Source organism: Punica granatum, chromosome 4 (genome assembly GCF_007655135.1).
Source record: "Punica granatum isolate Tunisia-2019 chromosome 4, ASM765513v2, whole genome shotgun sequence".
Taxonomy (NCBI): Eukaryota; Viridiplantae; Streptophyta; class Magnoliopsida; order Myrtales; family Lythraceae; genus Punica; species Punica granatum.
Window position 1 is genome coordinate 4635550 of NC_045130.1, and position 26069 is coordinate 4661618.

The window sequence follows — 26069 nt, forward strand, 5'->3', positions numbered from 1 at the left end:
TGTTTTTGTTTCTAGGTAAGTCACCACCAGAACCACAATCTCACCTCTCGAGGCTTTGCTCATTAGGACTAGCACCAAAAAAAAAAACATATGCAGTCTCACTTATGAGAATTGAATAGTAGTAAATTCTGTTTCAACGTTTGAAATTCCAATTCTGATGATCTTATCTTTTATTTTAGAACTTCTGGCTGTCCCGTTCCCAGTCCTCCTTTTCTTGTTTGCCCTTTCCAAATTTTCTACTCGATAAGTCACCCATGTAGATTGATATTTGTGACAACTCTAAAGTAGGCTTTAACCTGTTTATTTATTCTACCTTTGGGATTTTTAGTTCGATTAAATATATTATTACGTATTCAGTTGGGGTTCTCAATGCAGTTTCTGTGTGGATATGCTTAGTGAGGCAATTTTAAATCTGTTGAAGCCCCACTTCATTAGAGCAAGCGCCAAAGACAGAGATAGGGGTGGCAATTCGTGTCGTGTCGTGTTTATACGTGTCGTGTCTAAACGGGTTCGTGTCATCAAAGTCATAACCCGTACACGACACGATTATTAAACGGGTTAGGTTTTGGAAACCCATACACGACACGTTTATATCCGTGTCAACCCGTTTAGACACGTTTAAACCCGTTTATCGAAACGTGTCATAATAGGTACACGTATATACGACTCGATTATAAACGTTATCAGGACACGTTAACACAACTTGTTTATCCGATCAACTCAGTTACCCGGATACATTAACAAGACATGTTTATCCGATTAACTCGTTTATCCGAACACGTTAACATGGCATGTTTACACGTTAACACGACATGTGTTGGATTGGATGAAAGAAAGGAAAATAAATTAGGTTAGGGACTTAGGAAGTTAGGATTACATGAGAATATTTTGGTAAATCCAAATACATAAACGAACGGGTTACATGATTATAGTAACACGATTAAACAGGTTTAATCGTGTATAATCGGATTACACAGGTTCAACCCGATAAGACACGCTTATTAATCGTGTTTAAACGGGTTGGACCCGTTTAGACCGATTATCAAAAATGTCCAACCCAAACCCGTTTAACTTCGTGTCGTATCCGTGTCGTGTTATCGTGTCGTGTGAAATATTGCCAGCCCTAGACAGAGATCCTTGAAAGGTTCCAACAGCGCCATTGCATTTTCATCAGTAATCTCATCAGTAGATATTCAATACTGCATCCTCCACGTATCAAGTAGTCCTTTTGGTGTGATGATTGGCACTGCATAGGAAAAAAAGTTTCAGGATTTGGATGAGGGCCGAGGGCAGTCCAATCTTACGCAAGTGCTTCTCCTACTGAATCTTACGATATATGTCGTAAGATTCAGGCCTTAATGGAATCCAGTTTGTTTGATAATGCCGAAGAAAAAGAGAGAGAAAGAGAGAGGGAGAGATTTAACTTAATGTGTCGATCAAAAATGTTCCTAACGGTTAAGTAACCCCAAAGCTACTTAATCATTCAGTAATTTTTCAGCTTACTCGCTTAGCTACACATATATTTTCCTATATTTGCAGTATGCTACTGAATTCTTTAAAATTACAACATATTTCCATTTCTTGGGAACCAGAGAGGGGGAGGGGAAAGGGCAACTGAATGATAGGGCGAGGTGCGACTCTGATCCCGGCCACCACCATCATCGTCAAGGTCGCCAGGTCACCATGACCTCATCTAGGTGGTGATGGAGGGATCGGGACCTCCACCGCTTGTCTCGAGGTTCTCCGATCTGCTCCTTCTTTTTTTAAATTATTTTGAATTTTTTTAAATTTAAAAAGATAATATTAAAAGGACGGGCAAAAGTGTTTAAAGGAAAAATTCTGTGGCATTACATAATTGTAGCATAAAACGATTTTAGAGTTTTAGCAATTAATAATTTTTCTCGTACCAAACAAAATCTCCTTATTTTATTAAAAATTTATCTCCTTAAGCACTTAAAAAATCAGTATTTAATTTTCAGCACTTCAAAATAAGTTGAACCAAAAACACACCCTTGGCACTTAATTAAGTACTTAAAAATTAAAGACTTAATATACCATAGGTTTATTTCCGTCAACAAATGTTTGCGGCTCCTATTTCCTGGTAGATATGTACCTAAGTTTGGTTCAAACGTTGTATTATTCCCAAGTAATGCAAGGGAAAAATTTCCAACTATTAGGACCAGCGCTAACTAGTTCAGTTAGTCTTACTGTTACTCGGGCCAATCCGTGAAAATGTGGTCTTCGTTTTGCTTCCTCAAGTATGTTCCTTCAGGGACTAGAGATTCTTTCCTAGGACACCTGAAAACTGCTCTATTGAAACTCTTTCAACGTTCTATTTGTTATGGTAATAATCACATTTTTAGGTTGTATTTTGTATACGAGCTATAGGCACCGCATATTTTTGTAAGCCATTGAAGTCTAAGCCTCGTTTAATTAGATGTAGAAGACCTTTAATTTTTATGCATCTTAGTAGTCTTCTCCAACTGATGATAATGGCTATGATCGTAGCACTTGAAGGGGAAAACACTGAAATCCAATGGCTATGGCGTCTGCAGTGGAAACCAAATGATGTAGAAGGAGAAGACAGACAAAACATTTTCCCTTAACTTGGGTGTAAATTGGGTTCCTTTTTCTCGGTCGGATGCGGTAACTACACCTTGCTTAGTGACTTCAGTGGCTCTCTCATGGCCGACTGTCTTGGCACTCCAGTCTTCTCAAAGGAGTTTTGTGTCTATGTCCGAGATGAAAGGCATTGAATACAACTCCCAAACCAAGTTCGGAATATGATCCGAATGCTTATGATCTCATCAACGGGATCCAGAATTGTCTCCATGCCTTTTTTTATCTGTATTATGGCACCATGCCGCAAGGTTAGGTCAGTGATGTTGAGTTTCTTGGTAACTATGGTGATCCTTTTGCGATCACGGGAATGTAAGAAATGGAGACAGTGCACCGCGTGAACATAGGTGGGGATTTTTCTCGCCGGGTACTGTCAGTGGCAGGTATCAAGGACGGACCAGCGATCATGACTACTTTTCTATGGACCTTGGCAGTGTCGAGCCTATGAAATTGACCATACCACTTTCAGATCATATTCCCGATTATGCAGACCCAGAAGCAGTTTTTAACCTCTTGGTCTATGGTTCCTAACAGTTGCATGAATTCCATTTACAATGTGACATGGTCTTTCTCGGTCAATTCCAAATTCAAATACCTCGTCAGGTTACAATTCTGTGAGTTAATTCTATCGGCCATATTGTCTTTGAGATCTTCTAGCTTCCCTGGCAGCTATCAAGATAATGTCATGGATATCTCAGATATAATCTATATATGAAAACGAAGGACAAGCTGAATTCTCACGCCTCAATCTCATCAAACAGAGCTCCCTCGCTTTACCATGTCGTCACTTATGTATTTAGGAAATTTTTTATGTTTAAATTATATGGTTTTCTTATTCAATAAGAATCAATATATCTCGAGATTCTGCATGTGTGAAATTCAACGTGTGTATATATATATATATATATATATATTATATATCGCACAAAGATTCAGAATAAACAAAATAGTATAGTTGAAATATATATATATATATATAGACTAGCAATATTAGTTGTTCAATTCTGGGATGCCTTTTAAACTTATTATGAGGATAAATTTGGGTTAGTCCGATAAGACTTCCGCTTCGGGAGAATACAAGGATAAGATCTTTGATAATCTGAAAAAGGCAAAAAGAATATATTTTGAATATACATAGACTAGGTTCTTATACATACACGTAATATTTATATTTCTTAATCTGTTAAAAGGAATATTTCTATTATTTTTCAACTTCATACCCAAAGTTGATTCTACAAATAAATCTGGAGTTTGGTTGATTAGGTGCCTTCAATTCAAAACTTTTCAATTCTTGCCATTCACACTCACCATTAGTCACGCACCCTCTTCCAGAGCTTCCCTAGCCAGCATGGGACCTATACCTTCCAGTAATTTTTTTTTGTTTTCTTTCGTTGTCATGTTATTGCTAAATTACAGTCACGTAATTTTGCCACTCCCCTCTTCCCATCTCACTTTTTTTACTCTAGGGAAAAAGGATGAGCAAGCTTTGACTTTGTTTGAAGTTAGGTTGAATTTGCAAAAAGACCTCTATGTATTATTCGGACAGGGTTTTATTATTGAGTTTGGTGAGACCTATACGAAGTATGATCTTTCCTTCTCATTGAACGTGATATTTTTCTTTTTGATTCATTTATCTTTTTAATGTGCATAATATTGTTAATTTTGAGACGCTAGAATGATTTATCACATGATAAAAGAACTGGGCCATGAGAAAGACACATGGATAATTGGAGCGAGATTGGCAAGACTGTGGGATGTCGTAAACACAAAGACTAATAAAGTCATTAGTCTCGATATGATTTTCTTGGATGAAGAGGTATGTTTTGGTATTTTTGAGTAATTATAATATTCATTTAATTATTATTGTATCTAATGAAATGAAGGTTCTTTAATGCATGCAAACGTAAGAAAATCTAAGATAGATTTGTCGAAATCGTTACTTCGTGAAGAAGGCTTATACAACAGCAAGAACTTGAAAAATTTCAACATCATCCTATTTGAAATTCAAAAACATAATATATGTCCCGTCTAATAAATGTACTTCATGTCGTTATGCATAATAAAAATATATATATACATGTATATACTCAGCAAAGTGAATATATAAGTTTATACCAGAGAAGATAATATTTTAGTAATTTAATTATGTGGTATACATATTTATATTTAGAGGAAAAAGCAGTTTGCCCTCCAAGCTTTGAGGATGGTAAATATTTGCCCCTTGACCTTTCAAAAGTTACACTTTACCCCTCAATCTCTATAGGAAATAGACGCTTTGTCTCCTCGGTTAAAATTGTGACGAAATCATTAATAATAATAATAATAATAATAAAAGAAAGAAATCAGAGTTGGGGTAGGGGAGGCCCGTCGGCCATCCCCACACCCTAATCGGCATCGCCAGCGTGCACAAAACCTCGTCGGCAATGTTGATCTGGGAGGTGGGGTGGCCGGCGGGGGCTCCCCACCCCCGATTATGGAAATCCCAATTGGGATTTTTGAAATGAGGGTTTCAAAAATTCGCTTGGAATTCCCAAAATGGGGGTGGGTGAGCCCACGTCGGCCACCCCATCCCCCAGATCGACGTTGCTGGGGGTTCTGTCCACCGGCAACGTCGTTTAGGGGCAGGGATGATTGGCGAACCTCCCCCACCCCCAATTTTGAGAATCCTAGTCGGGATTTTCGAAACCCTAATTTCGGAAAAAATTATATATATATATATATATATACTTTATATATTATAACTTTTGATATTACTTTTTACATGATGGTAAAACTAAATTTTATATTGGGTATAATTAAACTTCTTATACAAGATAATATCTTCTTTCGGTGAATGATATCGTTAACTATATTAAATTGAGAAAATATAGTGCAATTATTAGATATCGATTATTTTTTATATTTGTATAAAAGAATTAACTATTTTAATAATTGTTGTATTATTATTTATAAAAAAAATCTTTCCGTGCAACACGCGAGTTTTACTACTGTACAAGATATCGAATTGGCCGACTATGGATTCAATTGTTTCAATCCTATCAAGCATTGTAAAAGAAATGCTAAAACTGCTTTTTTCCCACCGAGTAATGAACAGGAAGAAACCGAAACATTGAGAGTGCGTTTGGATTGAGAGTTGAGTTGAGTTGAGTTTTGATTTTAATTGGTTTGTAATGATTGTATTGTTGAATTATGAGAAAAAATGTGAAAAAGTAATAAATAATTAAGAGAAAATAATGATTAAGTAATGATTGTATTGTTGAATTGTGAAAAGTAATGAATAGTTGAGAGAATTTAATATTAAAAATTGAATTGAATGGTTAAAAATATTTAAAAAATAAAAAAGTAATGATTGTGATGTTGAATTGCAGATAAGTGGAGTTGAGTTGAATATTATTTATAAAATAAACACACCCTGAATTTGCCTTTTTAAAGGAACAAATAAGGTGGTTTTCGTTAGTGATGGACATTTTGTACTCATAGTTCGCTCTGACTAGTTTATATCTTTTCCCGGGTCATGGGCCACGATCAGAAGAGAACCTCAGCAATGAAAGTTGTCAAAACAGCTGATCAAGGAAAACGGATGGAAAGGCCTTCATAGAGGGTTGGGTCCGAGGTTTTTCAGCATGTCTGCATGGGGAACCTCGATGATTCTCACATACGAGTACTTGTGTATGGACTTTTCTATCATCTTAACTTTTTATAATTTCTTACCATCAACCACCTTAAAGCTAATCTAGTAACTTATCTCCCTCTGCCGTTTCTTCTCCAGAGCGTTTGTGTGCAAAAGACATGTAAGATCCGCACAGCATGGTCGACACCCAGCAAATGCCTTGTCTCCATGAGATAGAAGAATATCTTGTACCCTTATAGACAGAACTTTAGTCAATTTAGTAGACTATTCCCCGGTATTTTCCTGTGGGGGTTGAGAAATTCTTAGAACCTTTGAGTCCATGATTCTTTTCATCGAGCCAATAGTCTAGCCAAAATTTTCTCATGTGTTGCTCTGTTTCCTTATTCTTGCATACAATCAGTAGAAGTTGTATCAATTTTATCAAATTCTTTTGTCTAATCCGGAAAGCGAAGTTCGCACACTTTGATATCATTCCTGCGGATTTTTTTATTACTGCTTTTATCGTTTGATGGGGGTGTTCTGATTTTGTTCATGAGCAAGGAATCTTCTTCTGTTATGTCATAGTCCGGTGTCTTCTACTTGTTGGCTATACTTAAAAGCAATTGTTCGTGTAGGAATAATTTTCTCCATTAAGTGCCACAATGTTATTTTGCAACATGCAAGGATCCCAACTTAAATTTCAAAGATTCAGATTATCTCTCTCTCTCTCTCTCTCTCTCTCTATCTATCTATATATATATATATATATATATATATATGCAAGGTATGAGATGAGCCTGGTTGGATAGTCTCAGAACGTTCCGTTCCTAAAGAAAAATTTCTCAATTTTTTGAGCTTTTAAAATTTTTATTTAATTATTTTCTGTTATAAAATTATCAACAAAATATTTTAAAATTAAGATATCTTTCGAAATTAATAAAATCTTCCTAAATTAATTATTTTTTGTTATAAAATTATCAAAAAAATATTTTAAAATTATTTACCCAAAAATCTTTTGAAAATTAAAATCTTACGAAATTTTTTAAAAATCAAATTACATCTTTTATAGATTCTTTGTTGTACATTATAAATAACAAAATCATTTTCAAAATCGCCGGTGAACTTTAGGCGGTCTAAGCCATGTGGACGCTTCTCTCAGACTACCCTGACATGACGTTGAGGACCAAGAAACCGACTTCAGGAAGTCGAGTTCCTGCTCCAAAGAAGCAAAGCTGAGAAAGTATCTTGCCAAATTAGTTTCCTTTTGTTCCCTTATCTATATCGTTTCAATTTCTCCATGTCCTCCATTGTCACCTTGACACATGATGAAGAGAATATGAAGAGAAAGAAGGAGTTGCTGATTCAGCGGCAGAAAAGAATTGCCGAGAGAAGTGCAAATAATGTACCTATGCCCGTAGCACCGAAGAAGAGCTCAAGGGAAAACTGTGATACCCGACATTTTAATTTCAAATAGAACACATATACATATACTTACATGCTTATATATATTTGTATGTATGTCATACACGCTGCTGGAGGAATTTTTTTTTAAAAAAAAGAGTGAAGGCATGGGCTCCACGTGGCCCACAATTTACCCCCATTTGCCACCGCCTTCCATTTCATCTAATCTGTTCTTTCTTTATTTTTTTCTCATTCTCTGCTCTACTTTGGAGCTGTGGAAAACCGAAGAGAAACAGGGCAAGAGAGAGAGAGAGAGAGATAGAGACAGAGAGTTCAAGAGCTCAAGATGGAGCTCACGGATGAGGGGGACAGAAAAGAACGAGACTTGATGAAGGGGGTGAATAGAATCGAGCTGGGAAGTGGTAATATAGAGCTGAAACAGTGGTGCCGACTGCAGAGGTGAAATTCTACAGAAACGGATAAATGAACGGGTGCTTCGGGAGTCGATCAAGAGGTAAGTTGTTTCATGTTTTCTATGAAACTTCAGAGGGTGATTCCGGGTGGTATAAACTTCATCTTGATACGTTTAGCTCATCAACAAGTGTTGATTTGGTTGCCCATCCGACAACTCTTTGTTGATCCATTTTTGGTGAGATTCGGCGAAAAACCTCTCGGTTATCTAAGAATAATTGCTGAGTTAAGTGAAGTCTAGGATTTTTCTATTGGTTCAGATTGAATATGGTTCTCTTAAGATGAAGTTGCTTAAGCTTATAGGGATTAATGGAGGATTTAGTTTGTGTGTTGATTTTATGTTTAATTATCCTATCTTGATGTGTTGATTTGGATGAAAGATAAATGTATCTATAGGTTTGGCTCTGTTTAATTTGTCTTGAGGAAGGAATTTGGATTAGATTTCTTGTATGTTTGATTCATTCTTTCAGAATTTATATTGACTGGGAGCTCATTATGTACCGAGCAAATTTTGGGTCTACAAGTTAATATTTGCATATTTTCTTTTAATGTGAAAAGTGTGTTTTCCTTTTCTTTTAAGGTTACTAGGGGTTTAGGATGGTCTTGCCTTGCAAATTTTTGTGAATTAGGATATTGTTTAATTGTGATGGGATACACATGCTAAGTTGGACATTGAGAAATGTGTTAAGTTTATAAGGATTTATTTGTTTGATTGCTTGAGTAATTTGTGAGTTTAAAGCTAGTTAAAGGGTGATTTGAGGAGTAAGACAAATCGATATTGATTGGTTATTAATGTTGATGGAAATTAAAGATGGAATTTACTAAATTATTTATTTGGGATATATGGTTGTCTTCTTTAGCTTTTGATACGGTTTTGGTGCTCGTATATATTTGGTCTTTTATAAATCTCTCATTTACCTTGAAATTGACAAGAGCAATCAGGTTTGTTTAAATGAGAATTATGGTGATTATTTTAAGTAGTTTTTGACATGGATGAGAAATGGACATAATGAATATGATATATATATATCGGGACTTATTGGAAATAATAGGCTCTAAGGAAGATAGCGAGAGATATTTAAAGTTCCTATGATGGTGCTATATTTTTATTATCTAATCTAATATTAGGGAATAATAGGAACCGTGGAGACTGAAACCTTGCACTCTGAAGGGTTGAATTTGCTTTTTTTTTTTGGGGGGGATTCGGTGAGTACCTTATTCCATTGTGAAATGATATATATATATATATATTGATATATATATATATGTATATATACATATATAATAAGTTAAGTGGACGGTAATGATGGTGTGATTAATAGGATTGATTATAATAAGAGGATTTGAGAGACGTTTTATGTTTGTATTGTAGTTGTTTGTTTGATGTTTTGTGATTATTCTGATCATTGCAAGAGCTTTAGCTGGTAATAATTGTATGAAGTGTATAACTTAATGTATGCAGATATAGGATAAGTGATGGATTCTGATGTCATTAAATGAGACATGAATTGTATGAATGTCATTATTAAAGGAAATATTGTGATAATTTGGGAATAAAAATTTGGTATGGGTATATGATATCAAATGGCATGATTTCAGTTGATTGTTCTGGTGATTGTTGTTTGACTATTGCCATGGGACCGCTGGACCCGGCAGATTATAAAATGGGCCGGATCGGCTGCTGGACCCGGTGGAATATAAATATGGGCCGGATCGGCCATTGGACTCAGCGGAATATAAATATGGGCCGGATCGGCTGCTGGACTCGGCGGAATATAAGTATGGGCCGAATCGGCTACTGGACCCGGCGAAATATAAATAGGGGCCCCGATCGGCCGCTGGACTCGGCGGAATATAAATTGAGGTCAACTCTTACCGCCAGAGGTTAATAGGCGGCCCCCGCTCATGAGATACGAGTATTGGGAGTTGAGGATGATATGAGTAAGATATGCGGGGTCACGGTACCGTCACAACTCTGTTGCGAGGAAATGTAACCCTATGACTATATTGATTAGTTGTGTTGTATATTATTTGCCTGGTTTGATTGCTGTAAATATGATGATTTTAAGATTGTTTAAAGTTGTTCTATGCAAGTCGTATTATTTGTTGAAACTTGACTTAGTCAGTGTGTACTTTAGGTGGTGCTGAGTTAATAGTTAATTCTAATATTATGATATGGTTACAAAGATGATTGATTGTTTACGAATGAATTTAGTAATTATTGTATATATTGTATAATATGCCGTGTTGGTAAATTAAATGATGGACTTGGATATGTTAGTATTATCTTTGTTTATTTAAAAATATATTTTTAGTTAATAATAGTTCATTTCACTTTGGAAATTTGTGCTCACTGAGATGTAGCTCACACCTTGCATATATTTTTCCAGATAAGTTTCTAGCTGTGCGAGAGAACCATTTATGATATCGGGGATCAGCTTGGAGAACTAGGTAAAGACCTTAGTTATTTGATAGCTATTCTTTTTGTATAGATTGTATTTGAAAATGTGATGACCTGAAACTTTTGTTTAGTTGGTTTAATGATGTAACTCTGCTAAAATTATATTTATATAAATATATATGTGAGAGCTTACTGGATTAGTTATATGTTTTTGAGAGTTATGGAAATCATGTTTTATATGAATAGTTATGGGATAAGGGATATCGAGGAAATATAGGGAAAACTCTGTTGAAATTTTGGGTCGTGACAAAAACAAATCGGCGAAGATTTCCACACAGCATATGAGGCCTACAAAACTGTCACCAAGTCTATTTTTATATTATTTTTTTAATAAAATTTTTTTTGTAATTTTTAAAAGATATTTTATGATAAAATATAATTTTCTTGATTTTTAAAAATTAAATAACTATTTTGAATATTTTTTAAAATTTTAAAAGATATTTTATATATGATCCCAATCAAACAAAATATTTATCGAATTTTTAATTTTAATTGAATATTGTTTGTCAAATAATAATTAATAAATCATTGAATTTTTAAAATTGAATGCATATTTATTTATAAGATATCGATATATTTATTTTGGGGTGTTTAACGCTAATATATTTTGTACTACTTTTCTTAATTCAATCATCATGTTATTATAGTCAAAATAACAACGAACCAAACTTTTACAAAGCTATAACTACGTCAATATGTGGCTTCTTATTGATTTATGATTCTATATGTGAGAAAATATAACTATTTACTAAATGAATGAAGTTTTCTTTTTAACTTTTAGTCATAATTTTTTTTAGATTGGTGAAATTATCTTGTGTAACGCACAGACTTCACGACTAGTATATTTGAAAGCAAGGAATAGGTGAACCCGGACAGATGACCTCAGAACGCTCGATTTTTAATGTAATTTTCTCGCATTTTTAAGTTTTAAAATTGTTAAATCATTAATAAATTAATAAATTTAAAATATCTTTACTTATGATATCTTCTAAGATATCTTTATCTTTTTCGGTTACAAGATGAATATATTTTAGATATTACAGATAGATAGATAGATAGATAGATAGATAAATATATCAATATATATTATATTACATAATTTTTTAAAAAAATCAGATTATATTTTTTCCTAAATTATGTATAATAATACATAATACATTATAAATATGAAACACAATTCACATAAACAGTCATCTATTCAGCTCTCAAAGAATATGTGTCCACCATTAGATGTGAGCTCTCAAAAAGTACGCCTACTATTATACACAATGTGAGTTGTTCAATTATTATTATTATTATTGTTATTGTTATTGGTTGTGTTAGTCTGTTTGTACACACTTATATACTTTAGTAAATATAAATATATATATATATATATGAAGTATATATATATATATGAAGTATATATACTATATACGTCTCTATATACGTATACAATATATATACTATATGTGTTTCTATAAGTATATATATTATATATGTTTCTATATGAACATATATGTTTATATATATACACGTTTCTACAATGGATGACCTAAGAATCACTTGGTTTCTTAATAGAATTTTCTCTAATTTTTAAATTATTTTTATTTTATATTAATATTTTAATAAAAAAGGTTTGCTTTAATCTTTAAAAGATATGATATGACAAAATCCAGTTTTCTCCTTTTGTCAGTTTTTAAATTTTTATAATAATATTTACAAAAATTAACAATATTTTTTTGCTATATCAGAGTAAATAAAATATTTTTCCAATTTTTACATGAGATATATAGTCACGCCACTATTTTTAATCTAGGCTAATTTTTGAATTTTTTATAATTTGAATGAATATTTTTATTTGAAATTGATATAATATAATATTTTGAAACCTTTTAGAAGATTTTATCGTCTACATAATATTTGATAATCCTATATTTTCTTTTTAAGTAAAATTAATATCTAATCAAATCGCCATCATTATTAAAATGAGCATATATTTATAGATCAATAACTATATTTTTTACTTACTTTATTGACAAAATTTAGTTAACAACAATCATATATATATATTTAATATAATATATTTTATTGATTGTAAGTTACGATATGGATACATAACTACATATTTTTATTTATTTTATTGATCGTTTGGAGCTGGCCAGGTAGTTTTAGAATGCCTGAATTATTTAATAGAATTTTCTTGAATTTTTTAATTTTTCTCTTTTATAAATCATTTTTAATTTTAATTTTTTAAAATATATATAGATGTAGATTTGCGGGACCGGCTACTATTTTCTTCATTTTATCTTTCTTTTTAAATTGTTAATATTTTTAAAGTGTATACTTTGTGGGATCGATTGTTATTTTCTCGATTTTTTAAACATTTTTTAGAAAAAGAATTTCTAATTTTTTAATTTTTAAAACATATAGATATAGATTTACATGATCTACACTAAATATTATAGATATAGATGTATAGATATTCTATATAACATGTTATGGACATAACGCGTTATATATTTTCTGTGGTTCCATTAACCAACGAGACATATACATTATTACGTATATTAAAATATAAATAAATAAATTTTGTGTTTGAACAGATCTATTATCATATTTGCTTTAAAAAATAAATGAGATCATATTTTTCTATAGATATGATGATTTGTTATCGTATCTATAAAAATATAAAACGTTCTTTTTCGAGTCATGCATATATATCTAATATATAGTTTTAATGATGGTAAATTACAATTTATAATATTTCAAAACATGCATATAATATGTAATAATTTTTTTAATAAAAAGCATAAAAATTGAACAAGTGCAATCCTGTGCAACACGCGGGTCCTACGACTAGTTGACATAGATGAGAATATACAAAACGTGCAATGCAATACATATGATCTCATACATCTTGCGCACATTCGCAATAGACTTATACTAATCCAAGATTCGAAATCCTAAGGAAAATAATTACTGAAGCAAATTCGGGTATTACAGTTGGGAGTAACTCCAACTCATAAAGAGGTTCAAAATGGGGCCACCATGCCCCGCCTTATTCCTGTTTCATTGTAATTTGGGCAATGCCCCTGATTTTACCCAAAAAAAAAAAAATAGGGGTTCAAAGTGAACCTTTAACATCATATCAGAATCGCCTCGTTAAGAAACCTCACTATTTTCCTCTAACGCCCTTGCGGATTCATAATCTCAGAGAACACAGCTCCGGTAAAGTTCTGGGAATCGTTGCTCATTGAACTGCCAGTAGTGGTAGTCATCATGCTGCTCTTCTCGCCTCCACTGCTAATGAACTTGCCGAAATCGCTTCCACTGTCTGACGGTGTCCAGTTAAGCGGGACCTCATCCTCCTTGATGGCACCGCCCATTATGACGGCTGCCTTGGGTTTCATCCCCTCTGCATTCTCCTGCAGCTGCAGCGCGAACTCGAGGCCCCACACCACGTCATTCATTGATGGGCGCTGGGCCCCCTCGTCCTGCAGGCAGCTCATTGCAATCTCTGCGAACTTCTTCAGGCACTCAGGGGCGATCCGGCCTCTCAGGTTCGGGTCCATGATCTTGCCGAGGGTCCCATTGCGGTAGCAGCTCTGGGCCCATGAAGCCAGGCTGATCTGCTTCTTCTCCATTGTCCGATTCACTGGCGGCCGAGCGCATAGCACCTCAAACAGCACGACACCAAATGAGTACACATCGGACTTTTCTGTCAGCTGCTGTCGGCGTAGGTACTCCGGATCCAGGTAGCCGAAAGTTCCCTTTACGACAGTGGTCACATGGTCCTTGGAGTTGGGCATGTTGGTGGGGCCAATCTTTGAGAGCCCGAAGTCGGAGACCTTTGCCACCCACTTGTCATCCAACAAGATGTTGGTCGTCTTCATGTCGCGATGGATGATCATGTTCTTCGTACCGGTGTGGAGGTAGTGCAGCCCCCGGGCAGCCCCAATGCAGATATCAAGCCGCTGCTTCCACGAGAGTGGTGCGTTCTCCGTATTGTAAAGGTGGTCCCGAAGTGTCCCATGGGACATGTAATCATACACGAGGATCATCTCTCCTCCGTCATTGCAGTACCCGATCAGGGAAACCAGGTGGAGGTGGCGGAGCTGAGACAGCATCTCGATCTCCGTCGTGAACTCGCGAGCCCCCTGCTGGGATCCAGGATTCAGCCGCTTGATTGCCACCGTTGTGGATCCCCCATCCACATACCCCTTGTACACGTTCCCGAAGCCCCCCACCCCGATGATGAAGATCTCGTCAAAGCCATTTGTGGCTGCCTTGATCTCTGCCAGCGAGAATCGGCGGCACAAATCGGCCGGCAGTGATGAGTCCTGGGTCTTGGTCGACTTGGTTGTAGTGTACGACAGCGGCCCCCAGAGCGAGGTCTTGTCAGTATAAGTCGAATCCTTGCTACTCCTCCGACTCCAGAAAGTCAAGAAGCACAGAAGACCGAGCACCAAAACGCCAGAAACACTCCCACCTGCAATAGCAGCTATCACGTTCTTACTGATGCCACCGGCTGAGGATGTCCGCTCCCGTGGTTGCTGAGGTGGATCCGGAACCCGTGTGGGGTCCGGGTTAGGTCCGGCCAGGTTGCGGTTGTCGCTGCTGATTTTGAAAACCTCTACGCCATTGAGAAGCGCATCAGCATAAACGGAATACTGCTCTGGGCCTGTGTGGAGTGAGACGGTGAGGTTAATCTTCTTGCTCGTAGGAGCAAACATATCCACGGCATAATCTTTGTAAATAGGAATTCCTCTTCCTCCAGTCCACTGGATAACATCCGCCATTGAATCAGCTACCAGGGAAGCTATGTAGATCTTGAATACACGATCGCCAAATTTGCTTATCTCTCTCTGAAACTCACAGAAATGTAACCTGATGAGGTAATGGAAGTTGGAATCGACCTGGAAAGACCAGGTTAAATTGTATGTGGTGGTGATGCTCCTGTTGGTTCCCATAGACCTTGCGGTTCTGTAAACATCCTCTGGGGCAGCATATTCAGGAATGTGATCAAAGACAAGGGGGATGGACCAGTTCGCTGGCAAGACACTGCTAAGGTCCTCAGTCAAGTAATGATCGTCCGAACCCGTCCAAGACCGGAACATACCGGTGTCATCATTGGGGTCAATCGTCTTCCCGCCGACGTTTATGCGATATACCTGTTAATCCAAGGAAGGGGGAAAAAAAACAAAAAGTTGGATCTTTATTCATGTCTAAATCGTCGTAGCCTGCACTTCTAGTACTTATTCAAAGCCCCCAGTTTCTGCAGTTGTGCATGACAGTATTTAAGATGATTCAGTCTCCCTTTTTCTTTTTATTAAGGTTTGATGTTAATCGTGTATGCATGGAGCTTTTCCACATATTCTGAAGTAAAAAATTGAGTTATTACTGACAAGTGTGAAAATAATTGCTTTGAGAAAAACCTCTGTTTTTCTAACCATTTGACGCAATACCATGCCGACTCAATCATCTATCTGTTGCATCCAAGTAAATCTGTAGCCGATTCCGTAACTCTAAGATGGAAAAACTCATGGAAATTGCAACTTTTGCCGTCCCTAATGAGATATAGTTAGTTCTTAACGTACCGTCTCCAGAGCATTTGTGGGGCTCAACGTCATGAACAAGTTGTTGTCGAGAAATTTAACCTCGCGGGAACCGTCCACGGTGCCGTTGCCGTAGTAAAGATCAGGTGGCATGGAGACGATCTCGATCCCATTGATGAGAGCATATGCAGCTGGCCTGTCAGTTCCCGGAGTGAAGGTCAAGTTCAGCCTCTGGTTGTCCTCGACCACCACGCAGAACTCCTTGGAGAACTGAGGTCTGGTAAGGTTATCGGCCACAAGCGAGGCACTGAAGTTCTGGAGGAGGGTGTAAGGGCCGGAGCCCACGGAAAAGACGGCGTCGGAGCGGGAGAAGTTCTGGACATCGTAGTTGGAAGGGAAGAAATGGAGGCGCACGAACTTCGGCCCTGCAGTGACGGGGAAGGAGTAGGAGAACTCGGAGCGGGAGAGGCGGGCGGTGGTGTAGGGAACTTGGGGGACGGCACTGGGCTGGACCTTGGCCGTGGAGGTAAGGGACTTTTGGTGGTCGAGCGGGGCGTACTTCTGGTCATCGTCGCCGATCCAGAGGCGGCCTTGGTTGTCGGGGTCGTTAGTGGTGGATCCGCAGTTGATGAAGATTTTGTCGACGGGGCTATAGGCAGAGGAGCACTGGCAGAGCTGGAGGAGGAGGATGACGGCGAGGAGTGGCGAGGGTGGCGGGTGAGTGGTCCGGAGGAAATATCTCTTCTTCATTATTGGAGCAGACCAGAAGCAGAGGAAGAGAGAGAGGCAGACAGAGGATATAAGTAAAAGGGATGCAGTTATTGAGCTATCAAGTGGTGGTTAATTTCAGCAGATATTTGGACAGTAAAAACATAGAGATCGAACCAAAGTGGGTTTGTTCAAACGATTCGAGACTTATTTTGTTTAAATAAAATTTTAAATTCGGTTCCTTGTAAATACAAAAAATTTACACCAGAAGAACTTTATCCCTTAATGGGCTTTCGGATATCGGGTTCATACCCAAAAAAATATGGAGATCAAACTAAAATTCCGTAAAAATTATTAACCGGTAATAAACCACGAAAATTGAAGAATTTGCTCCTGTGTTACTGATTTCTGGTGAGTGGCATAACTTAAAAAAAAATACATATACATATTCAAATGTGGCTCGTCGTAACTAATTAGTCATGGGGACAATCAGGATCAAGGTTCGACACGAGAAATATACCATATGTTTCATATCCGTGAATGCAGGATCACGAAAAGAGATCCGTACAAGTCGTCGCCCCAAGTCGTCGAAGTCCCTGTCCACTGCCAAGTCGTGCTATGTAAAAGACATGCTACTTTTCTGCATGTTTGACTTGTCTTTTCTTGGACACGACTGTGACGTTGCCCTTTTTCTCGTTGATTTTTATATTTCTCATACGCGTCTTCCTTCGCACTAATCTATTGGAGTGTCTATCAGTTGGTCAATCAATCTTGCTTTTTTTTTTTTTTTTGGGTATTTGTTTTTTTGAATGAATGAACGAGGGCCTACTCATTTGCCATGTCCTAGTCCAGTTCTGTCCTCATGCGGAAACTGTGCTCGTCTGCTTTCCTAATTAAACCGTCAGTATATACTTGGGACGCCGCCGGTATACAAATCTTCATGGAGCAAGTTCCATGAAGGTGGGCATAGATCTTTCAGTGTCACTCCAATGCCCGAATCCGTTGGCAATCTCCAAACGAAAGGCAGGAAAATGGAACCGAGTTACTATACGAAATGGTCCCATCTTATGCGGTGACTCCCGTGCGATTCTCTCTTCCTTCTTTTACACGAAACGTTGATTTTTAGACCTTATGATTGATAGGCAACAAAAGAGAGATGGACCATTAAATTAGACGTGTTTCAGAAGAACCGAAGATTCAAATGATTTGAAAGGGCATTTGGACCCCCGTTTCTGGCCTAGGGTTAATAACGAGTATCTAAGGAATAACCTAATGCGCACATTTGATGCTGATGAGCTGGAAGAAATAAATGATTGTAGATCACCAAAGTAGCTCATAACAAATTGTCTTAGACTGACACCTACTGCCTACATATATAGCAGAGCCTGCGGCATATGTAATCTGTTCGAGTTTGGGCGGTCGAAAAGGAGTGCCGTATATGTGCAAAGGTTAATCATGTTGGGGCTGATATGTTAAGAACAGGGCAGTGACCCCGATATCAATAATATTAAATAGAAAAGATTTGAACAGTACATTTCAACCAAAAAAGGAGTAAATGAGAACTTGGAAGGTGGGGTTGACCTGATAGAAAAATTGAAAAAGTAAAAGAAGAAGAAGAGAGGGAAAGGAAAGACAAGTCAAGAACCCAAAAAATGGGGAAAGGGAAGACCTAATTGGCTGGTCCTTTAACCTGACATTAACTTGGTCCCGTCAAGTTTTTCTAAGCCACATTTTCGAAGAAGGTAGTCCATGGCACCAGAGAGGGTCTTTCCTTGAGGATCAGCAGCGTCCTTGAGATCAAAAGAACATCTGGGAATAGCCTGATAGCTTGGAGAAACTCGAACCAGGAAATGATTTGGTAGTTTGACAAACAAATTACTCTACGGCGGAGTTTGGTCAAATTGTTGCATGTTACTTGAGAAGATTAATCTGAATCACAATTGAGTTTCATTTTTTTTTTTATGACCTTTTCCAACACATTCTGTTCCCATACAACAGGAGCATCGTTTGATTAGTCTTTCGCTATGCAAACTCCGGCGAAAATGCCTAGCGGAAAGTGCTCTCTCTACGTGATTTTTACCTCCGTTTATCTCTTCCAGTTCTTCATGCCCATATCTGCTTATAAATTCCGAGCGAAATCATTTATAATGACAATAATAATAGTAATATAATATTAAATATATGTATACTGGTAGCTCCAGTAAATAACCACTTGATTGCTATTTATATCATCTGCTATCTTTCTCTTTCTCCAGTCCAGTCTGCTCCGACAATGAAGAAGAGATATTTCCTCCGAGCTAGTCAACCACCACCATCACTCCTCCCCGCCACCATCCTCCTCCTCCTGCTCTGCCGGTGCTCCTCTGCCTATAGCCCCATCGATAAATTCTTCATCAACTGTGGATCCACCTCTGACGACTCCGACACTTTAGGCCGCCGATGGATTGGTGATGATGACCCGAAGTACTCCCCACTCGACCACCAAAAGTCCCTCACCTCCAAGGCCAACGTCCAGCTTCGCTCCATTGCCCAAGTCCCTTACACTACCGCTCGCCTCTCCGGCTCCGAGATCTCTTACTCCGTCCCTGTAACTGCAGGGCCCAAGTTCGTCCGCCTCCACTTCTTCCCTTCCGACTACAACCAGAACTTCTCCCGCTCCGACGCCCTCTTCTCCGCGACTTCCGGCCCTTTCACCCTCCTCCGGAGCTTCAGTGCCCCTATCGTGGTTGATTACCTCCGCAATCCTCTGTTCTCCAAGGAGTTCTGCTTGGTGGTTGAGGACAACCAATAGCTGAACTTGACCTTCACTCCAAGCACCGAGCAGCCCCATGCGTATGCTCTCATCAATGGGATCGAGATAGTCTCCATGCCACCTGATCTTTACTACGGCAATGGCACTGTGGACGGTTCCCGCGAGGTTAAATTTCTCGGCAATAACGGCAACCCGTTGACTTTGAGCCACGCAAATGCTCTGGAGACGGTATGTTAAGAACTCATCTTTGATGCAACATATGATTGACTCGGCATGGTTAGGAAAAACAGAGGTTTTCCTGATAACGATTACTTTCACAGTTTTCCACAATAACTCGATTTTTCCTTCAGAATTCGACGTGAAGGACGATGCGGAAAGACTCGATGGAGTGAACGGATTAGTTGGGATTTCGATTGATATTATTTCTCTCCTTGCATAGAAGAGCAACATCAGAGACGTTAAGAACGGACCTCATCTTTCTCAATTATCTTATTTACAAATAAATGAATAAATAAATAATAGCAGGGCTAACGTGGCAAACGTTTTGTTGACATGACACTAGAAAAATTCAAAAAAGAATATACAAAGCACAAAAATTTTAAAAAATCACAAAAATTCAGAAAAAATTACAGATAAATCATGAAATATAGAAAATAAAATAAAATCCATAAAAAATAAAACAAAGTAAAATATAATTGCAGAAAAAATAATCTGGATAAAATTTTAAAGAGTTTATATTTTTAGTTGCAAAATATTAAATCATGAATTTATCTTTAGCTTTTAACTCTAAATAAGTACTAGAGTATAATTTCGTGCGATACGACGGACCTGAAAATCATTTTATTATTATTTTTTGCTTTATCGCGATACTTGCGTAATAATCAATATATATATATATATATATATATAGTATAATTGATGCTAATGATAAAATTATTTATATGTAACACTTCTGAACTCTCGATTGATACTAAATAATTTAAATTTTTCAAAAGAATGTACTAATTAATATTTCATATGGTAGGAAGTATGAAAGCTAATATTTTTCTGCGTTAATCTTAAATTGAATTCTCAATGTTTCTAATTAGAACCATGATCACAATATAATAGGCCTTGATTTCTACTAATTTTAAATATACACACTTTACTTGTTGTAGAGGTTTGATATTCATTAAAAGCGTTATGTAATCAGTGTAACTTTGCCTTTTGCAGAAAAATAAGAATATTTCTTGGGCTACGGTCTTATTATGAAAAAATAAAAGATAAGGACATTTCCAAAATTAGACGTTAAATAAAAAGAGACTACCAAAATTATTGATAAATTGAAATATAGTTTTTACTAATGAGTTGCCTTTAGGTGATTTGATTCTTGTTCTTCGAAAGCAAGGTCTCCGATGAGAGTCTTGTGATTGGAGAAAATCTACTATGATAGAGTTTTATCCCTTGAATAGATCGACCTTTCTTGAACATAGATTGGACCCATTGAACTTTCGAGTCGACGCCTTGTGCCACTACAGTAGTACCCATTCCTCTCCATCACATTAATTTGGCTTAAAAAGAAAAAAAGAAAAAACCTTTTTCCCACACTACCCTTTTATTTTTTGGCAAAAAATAACAAAATGTTAATAGAAGAAAGAAAGAAAGAAAAATTATGGGAGTGCCACATGGCATAATATGTGAGAGATTTAGTTTATTTATTTAAGGATTTTCTTGTAAAATGCAGTTATCTACATTATAGTTTTTGAATTTATGTATATTCCCAAGACAGGGAGGAAGAGTTTAGCCGATCAATCCCTTGTGAAAGAATCCGCTCTTCTTTGCCTTGATGATTAGAATTACAATAAATAAATCTGAAATATTTTGAATTTTGAATTATATATGTATACTGTTCAATAATCATGAATTTTTAAATTTTTATTTAATGAAATAGAATTTGGTTATATGTTAAAATATTTTTAAGTATTTATTGGGAACATTTTCAATTTTAAATTCTTTTTAGTTCTTGGAGCTTTTAAATTAATGTATTATGTAGTCTGAAACATTCAGTGAATAACGATCCGAGTTGATCCCCCGCGCTTTCCTTGGATTGACAGGTATACCACATAAATGTTGGCGGGACTACTATTGACCCCAAAGATGACACCGGTATGTTCCGGTCTTGGACGGGTCCATCCACCTCATCTTTGATCTCATTCCTGATTATGCTGCCCCAAAGACTGTTTACAGAACTGCGAGGACTATGGGCTTCGACAGGGGCGTCACCACCACATCCAATTTAACCTGGTCTTTCCGGGTCGATTCGAACTTCCATTACCTCGTCAGGTTACATTTCTGTGAGTTTCAGAGAGAGAAGCAAAAATGGCAATCGTGTCTTCGAGATCTACATAGCTTCCCGGGTAGCTGATTCAAGGGCGGATGTTATCAGCTGGACAGGAGGAAGAGGAATTCCTATTTACAAAGATTATACCGTGTATATGTTTTCTCCTACGAGCAAGAAGATGAACCTCACCATCTCACTCCACACAGGCCCAGAGCAGCATTCCGTTTATGCTGATGGACTTCTTAATAGTGTAGAGGTTTTCAAGATTAGCGATGATGATAGCAATCTGGCAGGGCCTAACCCAGCCCTCATACGGGTTGAGGATCCACTTGTGCCGCCGCAACTTCTGCCATCTTCAGAATCTGGTGGCATCAGTAAGAAGGTGATAGCTGCCATTGCAGGCGGGAGTGTTTCCGGCGCTTTGGTGCTCTGTCTTCTGTGCTTCCTGACTTTCCGAAGAGGGAGCCGTAGCAAGGAATCGACCTATACTGAAAAGACCACGCTCTGGCGGCTTCTGTGGCACCCTACGACCAAGTTGACCAAGACCCACGACTCATCAATGCCGGGGGATTTGTGTCACCGCTTCTCGCTGGCAGAGATAAAGGCAGCCACAAACGGCTTCCATGAGATCTTCATCGTCGGGGCGGGAGGCTTTGGGAATGTGTACTAGGGATACATGAATGGCGCATCCACTCCGGTGGCAATCAAGCGGCTGAATCCCGGATCCCAGCAGGGTGCCCGCGAGTTCATGACGGAGATCGAGGTGCTGTCTCAGCTCCGCCACGTTCATCTGGTTTCCCTGATTGGGTACTGCAATGACGGAGGGGAGATGATACTCGAGTACGACTACATGTCCCATGGGACCCTCCGGGACCATCTGTACAACACAGAAAATCCCCCCCTCTCATGGAAGCAACGGCTAGAGATCTGCCTCGGAGCAGCACAGGGGTTGCTGTATCTCCACATGTGTACGAAACACATGATCATCCACCGTGACATTAAGACTACCAACATCTTGCTCGATGAAAAATGGGTGGCTAAGGTTTCCGACTTTGGTCTCTCTAAAATGAGGACCTCCGACACGTCCCATATCAGCACCATTGTGAAGGGCACTTTTGGGTATCTAGACCCCGAGTACTTCAGATTCCACCGGCTGACCGAGAAGTCGGACGTGTACTCGTTTGGGGTCGTGCTGTTCGAGGTGCTATGTGCTCGGCCACCTGTGAACACAAATTTTGAGACTGAAAAGATTGGCCTTGCGGGTTGGGCCCAGAGCTGCTACCAGAATGGGAGCCTTGACCAAATCATTGATCCCAATCTAAAAGCTGAGATCACACCAGAATGTTTAGAGAAGTTTGCTGAGACAGCGATGAGCTGCCTACGAGATGAAGGGATGAAACGACCATCGATGAATGATTTTGTGCGGAGCCTAGAGCTCACACTGCAGCTGCAGGAGGGTGCAGTACAGCAGGAGATAGTAGCACTAGAGCCAACATCTGCAATGGATGGAAGGCTGCAGGGCTCGGAGGACTCGGAGTCATTACCAAACAATGTCTTTCCCTTTTTATATAGAGAAACATTTTCAAAGTATGAATTTTGGAGGTTTATGGTGCATTAATGTCAAACCAAAGCACATCTGTGTTTGGTATATGGGAAGCGAAGCGAAGAGTTCTGCAAAAATATTGTTTAGTTGACATTTACGCACTAAAGTTAGCTCTTATCTAATTTTGTAGATGGAGCTTATTTCCTTTGTTTCTTTACTCTAATTGTTCTTCGGACTTGGAAAAACTTGCTCCATCACATATGCTACTTCTGCGTAAATGTGAAGTTGCTGATAATGCATTCTCAGAGTAAGGACATGCGCTGCTGATGATTTGTTTTCAACCTCGTCCAACAGAGCAAAATAAAATTTGAGTGTGGATGAAGAGGAGGTACATGGTCGGTGGAGTTTTTTGAGTAAGATGTTGCAGGGTCTTGGTCGTAACACCATAGAGGACTTCTGCAAGGCCACTGCATATATAAACATATTTTAGCTCTCATCACAATTTGGTTGAGAGTTATGTCTTTGTAATGATGATTGGTTGATGGATGAACGTGCCCTGTGATTTCAAGAATATGAATTTTCAACTGGGAAGTAGGAAGGGACACATGGATGATCTGAGTTTTAGAAATCTCGATGATATTTTTATGATATTATTGAACCCGTGCTATGATCCGGCTAGTTTAGATTGTGGTTATTCACTGGGCGTCAAGCTCACCTCCAAAAATATATTCTCAGTGTTTTACAGGTCGAAAAGGCGGTGGAACGTGACATTTTATGGTATTTTTAGACATTCAATTAAGATTGTAATTTTTGAAATATTATTTATATTTAAGGAAATTCATGTGTATTTATCTTATAAAAATTTCGAATCTTACTGCTGCAGGGCGGGGAGGACACTGAGTCATTACCAGACATGGACAGCGACCACGAGGTCTTGGAATTATAGCTAATTTCATAGGTGTGCAATGCGGATGAGATAGAATCTGTGCTCTTGATTATTCTGTAACATAAAGTGACATGAACTCCTATTAAGTCCTTGAGGCTTTTCTCAGTTAGTAAATCAAATTTCTTGCAAGACAAACAAGTGAACTTTTTAAAATATATGCCGGTCTGAACCAAAAGCATTCTTTACAAGTGGTTTGGCGCTTGTTTCCCTTAACGAGTCTTATAAATGGAGAAAATTTACATTGGGAGAATTTTACCCTTTAATGGACTGGCCCAGCTTGACTGAATTAGTCGGGGCCTAATTGGATTTTTGGATACTAGGGTTCACACTGAAAAAATGATAATGTACATATCAAATTATGTCAAACGATGCATCCCTTTTGGATCCGTCAACGGCCTGTTTGCACCTTGTCAAGCGAATAGGCATGCATAGTATCCATTTTTTCGGTTACTCAGTAAGTCACCACCAGAACCACAATCTCAACTCTCAAGGCTTTGCTCATTAGGACTAGTGCAAAAATGAAAATAATAATAAAGGAGCAGATGTAGTCTCACTGATGAGAACTGAAGGTTACGAGGCGAGCACTTTCTCTGCATTGCATCTATTTTTGGCTACTTGGTCCTACATCAATCTTGCATATCGATTTTCGACTGGAAAGTGGTAAATTCTGTTTCAACATTTGAAATTCCAATTCTGATGATCTTATCTTTTATGTTAGAACTTCTGGCTGTCCCGTTCCCTGTCCCCCATTTCTAGTTTGCCCTTTCCAAATTTTCTACTCGATAGGTCACCAATGTAGATTGATATTTGTGACGACTCTATAGTAGGCTTTAACCTGTTTATTTATTCTACCTTTGGGATTTTTAGTTCGATTACATAAATTATTACATATTGAAGCTGATTTTTCGTCTTTCAGTTGGGGTTCTAAATGTAGGTTCTGTGTGGATATGCTTAGTGAGGCAATTTTAAACCTGTTGAAGCCCCACTTCATTAGAGCAAGCGCCAAAGATATCATAGAGATCTCTGAAAGGTTCCAACAGCGCCATTGCATTTTCAATGACCGAGACTTATTCCTAAGTAATTTCGTCAGTAGATATTCAATACTGCATCCTCCACGTATCAAGAAGTCCTTTTGGTGCGATGATTGGCACTGCATAGGAAAAAAAGTTTCAGGATTTGGATGAGGGCAGAGGGCAGTCCAATCTTACGCAACTGCTTCTCCTACTGAATCTTACGATATATGTTTAATTAACTAAATGCAGTGCTCAAATTAAATTTTCAGCACTTAATGGAATCCAGCTTGTTTGATAATGCCGAAGAAAAAGAGAGAGAAAGAGAGAGGGAGAGATTTAACTTAATGTGTCGATCAAAAATGTTCCTAACGGTTTAAGTAACCCCAAAGCTACTTAATCATTCAGTAATTTTTCAGCTTACTCGCTTAGCTACACATATATTTTCCTATATTTGCAGCATGACCCTGAATTCTTTAAAATTACAACATATTTCCATTTGCTTAGGAACCAGAGAGGGGTAGGGGAAAGGGCAACCGAACGACCAGGGGCGGTGTGGCTTTGATCCTGGCTACCACCATCATCGTTGAGGTTGCCAGGTCACCAACGACCTCATCTAGGTGGTGATGGGGGGATCGGAACCTCCACCGCTTGTCTCGAGGTTTTCAGATCTGCTCCTTCTTTGTATAAA

The 26069-nt window shown here is 37.9% G+C and overlaps 1 protein-coding gene, 1 long non-coding RNA gene and 2 pseudogenes across 2 annotated transcripts; 3 read left to right on the forward strand and 1 right to left on the reverse strand.

Annotated features, from left to right (window-relative positions):
* Window positions 1-7869: 7869 nt before the first annotated feature.
* LOC116202790 lies at window positions 7870-10745 on the forward strand. Its single transcript, XR_004156155.1, has 2 exons — window positions 7870-8144; window positions 10492-10745. It is a non-coding gene; the product is annotated as an uncharacterized LOC116202790 (long non-coding RNA).
* A 2677-nt stretch (window positions 10746-13422) lies between these two features.
* On the reverse strand, window positions 13423-16888 carry LOC116202784 (receptor-like protein kinase FERONIA). The gene is made up of 2 exons (XM_031534400.1): window positions 16142-16888; window positions 13423-15715 (listed from the first exon to the last, which is right to left on the reverse strand). Exons 1-2 carry the CDS (start codon window positions 16847-16849, stop codon window positions 13730-13732), a joined length of 2694 nt encoding a protein of 897 aa, XP_031390260.1. The 5' UTR covers window positions 16850-16888; the 3' UTR covers window positions 13423-13729.
* Window positions 16889-19024: 2136 nt separating this feature from the next.
* Window positions 19025-21640, forward strand: LOC116202789 (annotated as a pseudogene).
* LOC116202788 lies at window positions 19654-24093 on the forward strand (annotated as a pseudogene).
* The last annotated feature ends 1976 nt before the right edge of the window (window positions 24094-26069 follow it).

Excerpts from the sequence above, each read along its gene's own strand:
- LOC116202784 (XM_031534400.1), bottom strand. The coding sequence starts at position 16,849 with ATGAAGAAGAGATATTTCCTCCGGACCACTCACCCGCCACCCTCGCCA. Across the intron at positions 15,716-16,141 it reads CCACAAATGCTCTGGAGACG|GTATATCGCATAAACGTCGG; the intron begins GTACGTTAAGAA and ends TTGGATTAACAG.